This window comes from Glycine max, chromosome 20, assembly GCF_000004515.6.
Source record: "Glycine max cultivar Williams 82 chromosome 20, Glycine_max_v4.0, whole genome shotgun sequence".
Lineage (NCBI taxonomy): Eukaryota > Viridiplantae > Streptophyta > Magnoliopsida > Fabales > Fabaceae > Glycine > Glycine max.
The window spans coordinates 45,555,124-45,567,645 of NC_038256.2; the positions used below are offsets into that span (position 1 = coordinate 45,555,124).

Sequence of the window (12,522 nt, forward strand, 5' to 3'; positions counted from 1 at the left end):
AGACTTTTTTTTCAAACTAAGGTATCTCCATAAAAATAATAAGACTAATAGATCTCTCGTATACGCTCTCACAAATCACAACTAAGAGTTGCTCTAAAAATTATTTATATCACCACAACAATAAGAAGATGAAAGTGGCAAATACAACTCAATATGTCTTTGTAAAAAGTCAGTCACATGAAGATTAAAAAACAAGAGTTTATTGAAGATTACCAACTTTTTTCATAAGCAAAATTTTAATAGATTTTGGAGAGTACAAGGAGTACTCTAATCCATTAACAAGATACAAAGTAGGTCAACACTAAGAGATACAATAGAAAGGTTCAATATACCAATCTGAATAGTAAGAACCCTCTAATTTTTCTCAAAACCAAAACCATAACTAGACCCTAATAAGATCCAAGATAGAAGTAGTATCAATTGACCCTCCCCTAAATACATTCTCATTCCTCAAAATCACACAAAAGAACTCACTTATTCTGCGGTTTCTCTTTGCTTCAATGGAGAAGAAGGCACATGTCATTATTCGAAGGAGCGGAAAAACATATATAATTCTTCACTTTCTGGACATTCCAATACGGAAATATCACACAAATAAATTAACAAACGCTGCTTTTCTGTAACTGTAGTGTATGGAAGATGTATGATTAGTATTTCTTGGAATCCAAGGCCAAAATAGTGCTGAGATTCATTGGGTGCATGTACTTTGAGGTTCCTGACATAATCTGCTGAACGATCAACCTGTTGGCTTTTTCCGATGGATGGAATGGATCCCAAAACGCGAATTCGTGACGGTTTGGACATAAGTTGGACACTACCGTGCATAGTCCAAGACCATTAAAGGGTCCTTGACCGCAACATGCTACTTTTGACGTAATAAATCCTGCACCCACCACACAATCATTTATGCCTCGTTTAATTCAAATTGTCCAAGTTAATTACTAGAATCAATTCAAGGCTTATATATAATGAATTAATTACCATATGCTTGAGGATTAGTGACGAAATCATCGTGCATGAGTTGTGTGTTGGCTGCAACGAAGACATCTGAACCAACTTCCTTATTGAGTTGTTTGATCATCTCAACAAGTTGTGGGTTGTACAAGGCAGAGGCACGCTGCAGCTCCTCTGAGCATTCTCCATTTCTGCCACGCAGGGCTAATTCCGCTGGAACACAACCCAGTGGACCAGTTCCTGTCACCAACACCCTACGTGCTCCAAGATCATATAGCCTCTGATCCAATAATCAATTAATTGCATGCCATTAGAAATAGTAGAGTTATAAGCAAAGGAAAATGTTAATTAATTTATTGTACTAGCTTGCACATGATCTTCACATGAGTGACATAATTAGTTTTTATATATATGTGGTCAACTAAAATAATTAAGATAGTGAAAAGGCAATATGCATGTGAGACCAAATATATACGGGGATAGATAGATAGAGTTAGTAACAACACGAACCCGCAGAACCTTCTTGTACTCAGAGATCACATACGTGACATAATCTGGCAAAGCGAATTGGCGGGATCTAGCAGAGTTAGGCACCAAGTAGTAGTTGTTCACAAAATCGTTACCTCCACAGGTGATGAGGACTAGTGCTCCATTTACTAATTCCTTTGTTTTCTCATCTCCGACGAGGGCACTCACCCTTTGTTGGTATTCTTGGAAGTATTCCAGTTGTCTTGTGATTCTAATGATGTTTACCTGCAATGGCAACAACATATATATCCTTAATTCAACCAAATCAATCGCACACAATGTTTTAAAAAACGGTCCGAGAGTATGATTTGGACCACAATATCAAGATTTTTTAACTGTCTTCAACCGCAATTGAAATCGTATTGGTCGCATTTGTGCATAATTTATCGCAATATCAACAAACTCAACAAAACTGTAACGTGACCGCGGCCAATATTCAAAACCTTGATTGCACATATAAATTATTGGTCCATATTATATTATTATAACAATTCACATACAAATTGGACTCCAGTGTCATTGAGGATTCCAATGCCAGCAGAAGCAAAGTTGGCACCCACGAGCAATCTTTCCCCGTTGAGCTCAGGACTTAAATATGGCAACGTGGACTCTGACCCAAGTTCTTGACCTGCAAAAATTAATCACAAATTAACTTACACTACATGGCATAATAAGTCATATATTAGTTATGGGCATTCTTGGTCCGTATAATTGTAGTAAGACAATTTCATCAGGAAATGGGTTCGAACGCATGTAACGTCAAACAAAAAAAAAAGCCATATAGTATTAATTAAACAGCACAAAATATATTAGCGATGGAGAAATCAAAATTAGAACTCAGCTGATAAAATCAGGAATATTGAGGCCATTAGAGAAACGGCCAGTGGGTCTGCGAGTTGGATAATCAATGCCATAAGGTGGAGCGTCTGCTCTAGCTGTGGTGGCTAAGTAGTTGTTGTTGCCATTGTCAACGAGAGAATCACCAAACACAAAGAAGGCACGTGCTGCCTCTGCCCCTTTGAAATTGAAACCGCTAATTGCTAGTGCCATCACTAGACTCAAAACAATGTAAGACGTGAAAACTGAAGAGCTAGCCATGATTTGGAATTGGACGAAATTGAAGGCCAAGAGGGCTATTTGTGATTGGTGGTGGCTACACTACAGAGGTGTTACATATATATATATATATATATATATATATATAGACTGATGTGTCAAGTATGGGAATAGGTCCATCTTATTACATAGTTCTGACTAGGTGGTTGTGTCATTTAAAAAATGAATGGCCCATATACAGGTAGTTGCATTTTGCATATGCGGTTATATGAATATTGAATAGCATAGTTGTATTGGAAATTAAGGTCGCGAGAGTTGGGAGAAACGTTATACCTGACAACTGCACTGTTTATGGCATGGTCTAGCAAATTCATGCAGATACGTGCATGATATAAAGTGGGTAGATTTGACCCTCTTTTAATTACAAGCTACGTTTAAGACTTAGTAAATTGTAATGTAACTAAGCTTAATAACTAAACCAGAGGAAGCATTGGCAGTTTGACCATCCATGCTTCTGCTGGAATTCCACGTCAAATTAAAAGAAGAACATTGCATATCTGTAGCATGTACTGTTTCGTCTTTTTTCGTTTTATTCTAGCTAGCCTAAAAAAGTTTAGAATTAGTTTTTGGAAAAAATGCTATTTCCAGCTTTTATTCTTCTTTTTCTTTCGTTTTTTTTAGGATTACTTTTTTCTTTCTTCTTCTACGTTTATTCATCTTTGTTTCAGTCTTTATCTATTTTTATTTAATAAAATGGTTTAAATATATTTTTTGGTTCAAATAAGTTTTTACTTTCTCAATTTTGGTCCATGTAAGTTTTTTTTTTCATTTTTTAGATTTTTTAAGTTTATCTTTTTTTAATTTATGTCATTGAATTTTTTTTAAGTTCATTTGTAGTTCATATAATTTATTTTTTTTAATGTTGGTCCTTCTTAAGTTTGTATTTTTTTTTCAATTCCAATAGTTCCAATAAACATGAATTTAGAAGGTTTAAAAATGAAACATTGGAATTCTAAAGGGACTAAAATTTAAAAAACCTAAATTTACAGGACTAAAAAATATTTTTTTAAAAAAACCTTACAAGAATCAAAACTGAAAAAAAAAACACAAACGACTAAAAATAAAAATAAAAACACGAACTTATATAAACAAAAAATATATTTAAGTCTTATAAAATATAGAATCTTAATATTACTTTTTTATTATTTTTTCTTTGATACATGTAATCCTATGACCTTTTTTATATAAAAAATCACATTATTTAAAATAAGAGAAAATTACACTTCTCTTCTTTATACAGGAGATGTTTAATTAAATTGCATATTCTATTTTTTTTTTAAATATACTCTCTACCTTTTGGTATTATTAATTTAAGAAAGAAAGTGAAGAAAATGATATAATCTTGGAGATTATTTGGTACAAAAATATATAATAAAGTAAAGATAAAAAATTTCTTTTTTTTTGTTTAGTTACATAAAATGTGAAAGAAAAATAATATGTATATAAAATGATATAAATATTCCTAATAAAAAAAATATTTAGAATAAAGATATCTGAGTCTTTTTATACACCAAGATATTATGTACCAATCCAATGCAAAAATTAAGACCAAATTACAATTCTAGTAAAAAAAAATCACGAAAAAAATAGAGGAATTGAAATTTTGAATCAGGAATGAAAAATGGAGTAAACTTATAATTTAGCCAAAAACTAAGAAGGTGTCATAGCCTTTTATTGGCTAATCAACCCTTTTCTATTTTCCCGTAACAAACACACCCTTTAAATTTAGAGATAAAAACAAGACAACATTTAGATATAATATTTTAGATGTTGTTTGTTGTTCTGTAATCAAATGTCAATTTTTTTTCTCGATAATCTATGAAATAAAGGATTATGTGGATTACTAAAGTAAAATTTAAAAAATTATGTGTAAAATGTATAGCGGTACGTCCATAGGCAAGAAAAATAGAACATTGGGGAAATGGAGTCTCACTTTCTGAGTTGTCAATTTTAATTTTACAATTTTTGAATGATTTTTTATATAAAAAATTACAATATAAGAGTAAATTGAGGTATAATAAAAAAATATTAATATTTTTATTTATGAGTAAAGTACGGAGATATTTACTACATGTGTATGAAATTATGAATGATCAAAGCGTGGATGCAAAAAATGGTTATCAACGTAGAAAAAGGCGCTATCACACCAAGTATAAATTACTAGCTACTTGGTTAATAATCAATGTTCAAAGTGTGGATGCATAAGCAATGTGGACATGTGGTTATCAAACGTAGAATAAGAAGGTACTGTCGAGGCAAGTATAAATTACTAGCTACCCTGTTAATTGACTCGTATAGCTTAGTGGGCAAAATTTCTTTAAGAAGTACTTGACGTTAGGTTAATTTTAAATGAGTCTAAATACTTGCACCTACATATCTCCATTTTTTTCCTATTAGATACATATTCGCTTTTTATTTGCCATATTCCACCGCCTGCCAATCATAGCATCAAACAAAAATAGGGGACATTGGTAAAAGGAAATGTGAAAGTAAAACCAGTCGCATTAAAATTTGTTCTCTTGTAACTATCAAATATTAAATAAGAAAGTTAATTTGTTGAAATTATTTTAACTGTTAAAAGAACACAATTAACAGTTAAAAGAAGTTCAATGCCTCTCTAATAAGAAAGTGGTACTTCATTAGCTAAGGGTTTCGGCAAAAAATAAAAAATATTATATAAAAATATAATTAACCAACATAATAATAATTTAAAAATATTTCATACCTTTTAAATAGTAAAGATAAATAAATAAAATAAATTACTTTTATGCTTTAGCTAGTATTGCTTGATGCAAGTTAGTTATATCTTTATATGGAAATAGAGAAGAGAAAAAAGAGAAATAAAAAAAATAATATATGATAGAAATACCAAATTTGTGGTATTTGTTTTCTCGATGCACTTAATATGCATTAGGAAGATATATATATATATATATATATATATATATATATATATATATATATATATATATATATATATATATATATATATATATATATATATATATATATATATATATATATATATATCAGCAACATTATTGTATAACATAAAATAGACTATTACACTTTAAGTACCTAGAGAAAACACTTGAATCTTATCTTATACATTTGTCTTATGAACATAATATAGTTAATGAACCTATCTAACTTTTACTTAGTGAAAAGCGGTAGAGGCTTGAAGAGGCTTTGTGTGTAAAGAATATTTGGTTAGTTGTTTAGAGAGTCAAATAATACTTGTGTTTGAGTCCAAAGAGGCTTTGGTTACATAATACTTATAACCATGTTTCAGTTGGTGAAAGTCTTTATGGGATACGAAAGACTAAATATAGTTAGAGTATAAGACAAACTTTTAAACTTATCAAAGTAGGTGTTCCTTTCATAAGACTTGGTCACCCCTTCTAGGTTGCTCTTGACTGTAGCCACAACCATCACATTTAAAACAAATTCTTATAAAATATCAATAATCACTAGAAACACATTATGTTAGATTATCAAGAACAGTTTTAGGAATATCAACCTGGATCTATAATGATTGATCAACGCAGCAAAATCTGAAAAATAGTTACAAACAATTGGTTTGATTACCTTTCTCAACCAAATTTCCTTATTCCTTATGGGACATGGGAAAAGGAGAAAAGTGTTTATGATTCGGTGTTTTGGGATTATAACTATGTCTCAGGTTTTAAATCTATTAAGGTTTTCATTACTTCCTAATGAATTAAACTGATTTTCGCTCATTAAGTTCATATTAATTTTTTGTTGATAGTCTAATAGACTCACCAAATTAAATCATTTATATTAAACCATAAAAAATGTAAATAATTAATATAAATGTTATAATATAATATATAACCCACATTAATTAATTAATTAGGAATTATAAAATTCCTAACATGATATATTTTGTTGTTTGATTCAAAATTGTTCCCCTGAGGTCAATTTCAATGCAAATTGATCTTGTCCTGTGAGTCATTGAATCATCATCTAATGCACCTTCTTGTTTATACATAGTGTTTGAATCTACCTTGACTATCCTATCCATTCTCAATTTTTAAGAGGACATGTCTAACATAATACTTAATATAAAATCTCTGGATACGTATCTAGACTGCAATTGGTTTTAACTTATTGACTTACGTATGAGATTTTAATTGCTATTGTTGAACAATGAAGTAGTCATTCCTCTATGTTTATAAAATCCTTTCACCTTGGGGTTACATTAGTTCTTGAGATGAGCTTTTAGAAGTTCATGCTAAGTCTTTTCCCCACAAATTTCATGATCGATGTCTGCTTTTAATTTTTTTACAAACACACTTAATTTTTTCGTATGGAATGCAGATTTTAGGAAAAAGAAGATTTAGAAGTTTCTCATTCTTGATTCTATTTTGACCCATTTCTTCTTCAATTGTCTCAAAAGTATCATCCTTATAATAACTAAACAACTCTTTTTTATCATTTGAGAAAATTATGTGGCCTACATTAATCTTGGACATGCATCCATATATGACACTAGTAAAGATTTTCAAAACTTTAATATTCTCTAAAGACTCTAGCACCCTTGATTTTCTAAAACCTGTTTAGAAAGATCGAAGAACATACAATATAATTTTAGACGATTTGCATAATTAATTTAATAGTATGTTGAGTTTGACATCTTAAATGTGATTTTAAGAAACTTATAGGTATAAATATAAAACTTTCACATCTCAAACATGATGTCTTCATACTCAATAGACTCCAAACACTCTATAACAACATCCCTAACTCATTCCTATGTGATTCGCGTTAATCTATTGTCGTATAAAAGCTGTCCAAAAATTGTTAAAACCATTTTTTTTTTCATTTTACATCTTCTTTCTTTGCGTTTTTGTAATTTATTAAAAAAATAGTTACTTTTTCACTAGTTGACCTGAATCCTCTCCCGTAATGGCGGGAACTGGAGGTGAAATCTCAGATCCTGCCACCTGTCCTTCAATAAATATTAAAAAAAATCAATTGGATTCAATTGTCTCTTTCTCTCTTTGTAGTGCGGTGGCCGGAAAATTGAGAAAGATTGTCCATGTCCGCAGTGACCTTAGAAAATATTAAAAACACACCAACCAGGAAGCAATATTTCAATAGTCAAGATAAAGAAAAAGGTTTAGGAGAAAGAATATTTAAAAAATCATACACCAAATAACTAATTATCTTAAAAATCTCAATCAATTTCAGATAACCATTTGTGGAGAAAATTCCAGTAAGTTAAGACTGTCTACATTGTTCTCTAATATGTTTGCAATGAATTGAAGATCTCAAGAAAACTGTTGTTTTCAAATGGAATATAGGGAATGATTTGGGAGCTTCTGAAAATTTTGTTTGTTGAGAAAATGAGGAAAAGAAAAAGCCCAGAATAAGTAAAATGAGATTTTGTTTGCTTAGACCCAGCCGGAAGAGTCACCGGAAATGAAGGTCTAGAGGGTGAGGAATTCGCCGGCATTGATTTGAGAACAAAAAAGAGAATCGAAATTAGAATTGAGGATTCGGTCAGTTTAATTAAATGGTGACATTTGATGATTAATAAATCTCAGTCATTCATTTTGATCTAACAGTGCATATTGGTTAAACTGAACACTCTTCAATTTATCTCAAATTGAGAGGATCCCTATCCGTCTAGGCCCCTACTTATTTATTGAAAGCTACCTATAGCTACCTAAGTTTGGTACGCTCTTAAATGCGTTTGGAGTGTTTTGTGTGCGTACAGGCCCTTACTTTTTTCTTCTTCTTCTTCTTTTTTTCCCCTGTGGGCATAACAAGTTATTTTAAATTTGTATAGTTATTCGCCTTATTACAATTGAGTCTGGTAGAATTTCCCCATGCACCCATGATTCTATCATCTAATGCGACTTGGTGAGTATCATCAACATGAATAAGACGTATAGTTTTTTTCATATAAAGTATACCTTTTTTTGCCTTTCAAAAAATGTATTAAGTAGTTATGGAAAAAAAATGTATCAAGTATATACATTTCTTAAAAGTAATGAGTGTCTACCTGACTTGCTAAACAATTACTTGTTATTTGTATTTAAATATATAAATTAATTGTTATATAAAATAGATTAATATTAATTTAAATAATATTTTAAAAATAATGGTTACTTTGATTAACCAAAATCAACATGGTCAAAATAATTTTTATTTTAATTTCATTTACCCAACCAATACGTTATTTTATCAAGGTATTCGAACCTGTAACCATAAAAAGCTATTCGAACTGACGCATTTGTATCCAGTATACATGCACACTCTTCAATCTCTCAAGGAAACTTCCCTATGCTTAACATGCCTATCTGGTCTTTCCAGAACTTCACTATGAGAATTGAGAAGGACTTCGACTATGTTCGTTAAATGTTCATCACGTGCATTATCCGCCATTAAAAATACACAAGACTTTTAATCATAGATTTCTACATTTTTAGGAAGTACATAAAGTTGGAGCCATGATCATAAATTAACATGCTCCACTACACACAAAAATTCTCACAACGATGCAATCAAAGGAATAGGACATTTTTGAAACCACAAATGACACTAGCTAGAGGAAATCATCATCAGATAACAAAACTTAGGGAGGGCAGAGCCAGTCATCATCTGTTGGACTATGATTCGGTTAGCTTTCTCGGAATGGCTGAAATGGATCCCAAAACGCGTATAGGTCTCTATTAGGACACAAGTTTGAAAGGGGTGTGCAGAGTCCAACCCCATTAAACGGGCCTTGCCCACATCAAGCTATCTTTGGTGTAACAAATCCTGTTGGCCCAAGTCCATAGTAAAAGTTTAATATGCAAAACCGAATTTGGGTCTAAAACTCATATTAAATCAAATAATGGTCAGATAATTTAGTAATTTATCAATAGTAGTGCACGTACCAAAAGCTTGAGGGTTGGTAACGAAATCCATGTGCATTTCATATGCATTTACAGCAATGAAGACGTGAGCGCCAATCTCTTGGTTGACTCCTTTGATCATTTCAACAAGTTGTGGATTAAGGGTCTGTTTGAATATAAACTTCTCTAAAAGTACTTCTAAAATAAGAAAAAAAAATGAAATGAACTTCTTCATTAAAAAAAATTGGTAATAAGTAGTACATTAATATTTTGAAATGCTGGTTAAGAAATTGAAAAGAAAAAGTTTATATTAAAAAAAATGCTATTAATGTATTAGACCCAAAAACATTTTTGATTATAAATTATGTTATGAATTATTGATTCCTTGGAGGAGTATGGTTCACCAACCAAATTTTTTATGTCTCCTGCATGGTCACACTCATTTGCTAATTTGAGGCATACAGGGCCCTTCTACATTTCCATGAGCATCAATTTTATAGGATCATCAATTATTACCCTTTAAACTAAAGATCTCTGTTATTTAATTTCGTCAACAAACTGCAATCTCAAATTCTAAGCAATTTGTCAAAGATATACAATATTTATTGGGAAATTAATACCCTCAGAATTAGGCAGCTGTACTCGGATATGATATAGGTCACGTAGTCTGGGAGAGAAAACTGGCGAGATCTTAGTGAATATGGGAGCAGGTAATAATTGTTGACAAAATCGTTGCCTCCAAGAGTGATGCCTCCGAGCTCCCTCCTCACCAATGTGTGCACTCAACCTTTGCTGGTAATGCGCGAATAGCTTCAGTTGCTTGTAGATGTGGATGATGTGCAGCTGCCAAAACAATTACATAAGCCACTATTACCTTCGGTCACGTATATTGAACCTTTTTAACCACCTCATATTATAAGTAATTGAACTTACAAACTGAAACCCGATATCATTGAGAATTCCAATCCCTGCGGACGCAAAATTTGCACCAACTAGGAGCCTCTCTCCGACAACCAGAGGACTCAAATACGGCAGAGTAGGCTCCAAGCCAAGGTTCTCACCTGTCACAACATCATACACATATGAAATGAGTTATAGCTTGGTTTGGTGCTAAAGAAGAAGGGAGGATGAGAAAGGTTAGGTTCGATTCATCTCGCTAAAAAAAAAAACTAACAATTAACATCTAACATATTTATATATATACACATGCACGCACATGAAACAAGCCCCGCTAATTTTAGCCATGCATGCATGCAAATGGGAGACTAGAACAAAACAAGCATAAACAAGCTTGTCACTGTTATACAACACACTAAAAAACTAGCCATGGATATTAAAATAGGATATTTTTTAAGTATAGAAACTAAAAAGAAAATTTTGGTTACTATAAAAATTAAATAAGTAATTAAACTTAATAAAATTAAATAACGTGTAGTTAAACTTGATTCAATTTAATTATTTATTTAAATGCAATATCATTTTTTAACTATATAAAATATTGTATTTTATTCAATATTTAGATTGGTTATTAACTTGTTTGGATTTTTAATTTATTTTATGACTTTTAAAATTGTTTTTAATTGAATAAAATAAATTAACATTAAGTAGCATCTAGTAATTTGATAAGAACACGTTTTTATTCATTTTCTTGCTAAGAGTATAATTAAAAAAAATAGTGTTCTCTTTAAATTTTAAATTGATGAGTAAACAAAAAGAACTTCTTAAAAAAATGATAGTAGTGAGCAGTGTTAACAAATTATTAATTATCTTTAAGTGACTATTCCGTCAAAAAAAATTCTTTAAGGGACTATTAAGACGGGGATATATTAAATAGAGTTTTTACGATGTCCAAAAAATTGTTAGGGATTTGGTATTGTTGTTTTTTTAACCAATAAAATTGTCATGTCATGTATTTTTTATTAATTAAAGAATTTTTTGTTTTTTTTTTCAAATTAGTTATCGATTACTTACAATATTATTTAAAAATTTAAAATTACAACTATTTTAATTAAAAATCAGATTAAATATAAATTAGAGTGACTATTATTATGTTGAAAAAAAGAAGTAAAATTGTGATTCTGCATTAATATCGGTGAAGGGGATTAAGATTTATACTTTTAAACTTATGTTTAATTAAAGTTTTATAATTTAAAATAGTTGTAATTTTAATTTTTTAAAACTAATCAAGGAGTAATTTGAAAAAAACAATCTTTAATTAATGAGAAGACATATGTCATGATAATTTTATTGGTTAAAAAAAAAAAGTAACAAAATCCTCACAATTTTTGACGTACCATAGAAACTCTATATTAAATTAAGTTTTTTTTATTAGTATATTCAATTAAATTATAGTTCATAAAGTTTGGGTAGATTCAATGTAGTGGAAGTCAAGTGCGCTGATAGAATGCAACTCCTATTAGTATTATGAATTTATAACAAGAGTTTTAAGAGTTATGCTCTGCCAGTTTTGGTATCAAGCTAGATCTGGAACTTGTTTTGTTTGTTGCGATATCATTTGAAAGTTCAAACTGAACCCATGTGTCCTATGTCGCCATGCGCCTCAAGTTAATTGACTTGAATCTTGTGATTGTTGATTACTCACGCGTATAAATTATTTATGTGATTGCTCATTATTCATGAGCTTTAAGTTTTTAAATTTTAATGATTTTAGATTAAAATGGGATATCAAATTTGATTATATGCATTACTCACGGGTGTAAATTGTTTATTCCCCTCAATTCTCCAACAAGATGTTCCAAGTTACTTTCACGGACAACTCTTGGTGACTTAGAAGAAACCCATCATCCGTTTGCTCTGTTCTATCGCTATTTCTTTTCGTTGTCTGCTCTACTCTCTTCGCTATCACCTTCTTACAGAAAAAAGTATAAAAATGCCATTGTGCTGAACTCTTTTGTTCTGTTCTTGTACATTGCGATGCCAATTTTTGGTCCACTATATCCTTTAATGTCTACTGATATATTGGAATTGCACACTCTGAATTTAATTTGCAAACACACAAACACTCTTTCCACTTGTAAATAGTAAAGCTTGTTCAAAA

The 12,522-nt window shown here is 30.7% G+C and overlaps 1 protein-coding gene across 1 annotated transcript; it reads right to left on the bottom strand.

The window, feature by feature from the left end:
* Positions 1-217: 217 nt before the first annotated feature.
* Positions 218-2,698, bottom strand: LOC100807720 (GDSL esterase/lipase At5g33370). The gene is made up of 5 exons (XM_003555513.4): positions 2,325-2,698; positions 1,983-2,110; positions 1,465-1,707; positions 982-1,234; positions 218-883 (listed from the first exon to the last, which is right to left on the bottom strand). Exons 1-5 carry the CDS (start codon positions 2,578-2,580, stop codon positions 648-650), a joined length of 1,116 nt encoding a protein of 371 aa, XP_003555561.1. The 5' UTR covers positions 2,581-2,698; the 3' UTR covers positions 218-647.
* Positions 2,699-12,522: the final 9,824 nt, after the last annotated feature.

What these genes read in the sequence shown, in the direction of transcription:
- LOC100807720 (XM_003555513.4), bottom strand. Translation starts at nt 2,580, where the DNA reads ATGGCTAGCTCTTCAGTTTTCACGTCTTACATTGTTTTGAGTCTAGTG. An exon ending in CAATATTCCTGATTTTATCA is followed by an intron (nt 2,111 to 2,324) that starts GCTGAGTTCTAA and finishes TAATTTTTGCAG; the next exon opens with GTCAAGAACTTGGGTCAGAG. An exon ending in CACTAATCCTCAAGCATATG is followed by an intron (nt 884 to 981) that starts GTAATTAATTCA and finishes TGGTGGGTGCAG; the next exon opens with GATTTATTACGTCAAAAGTA.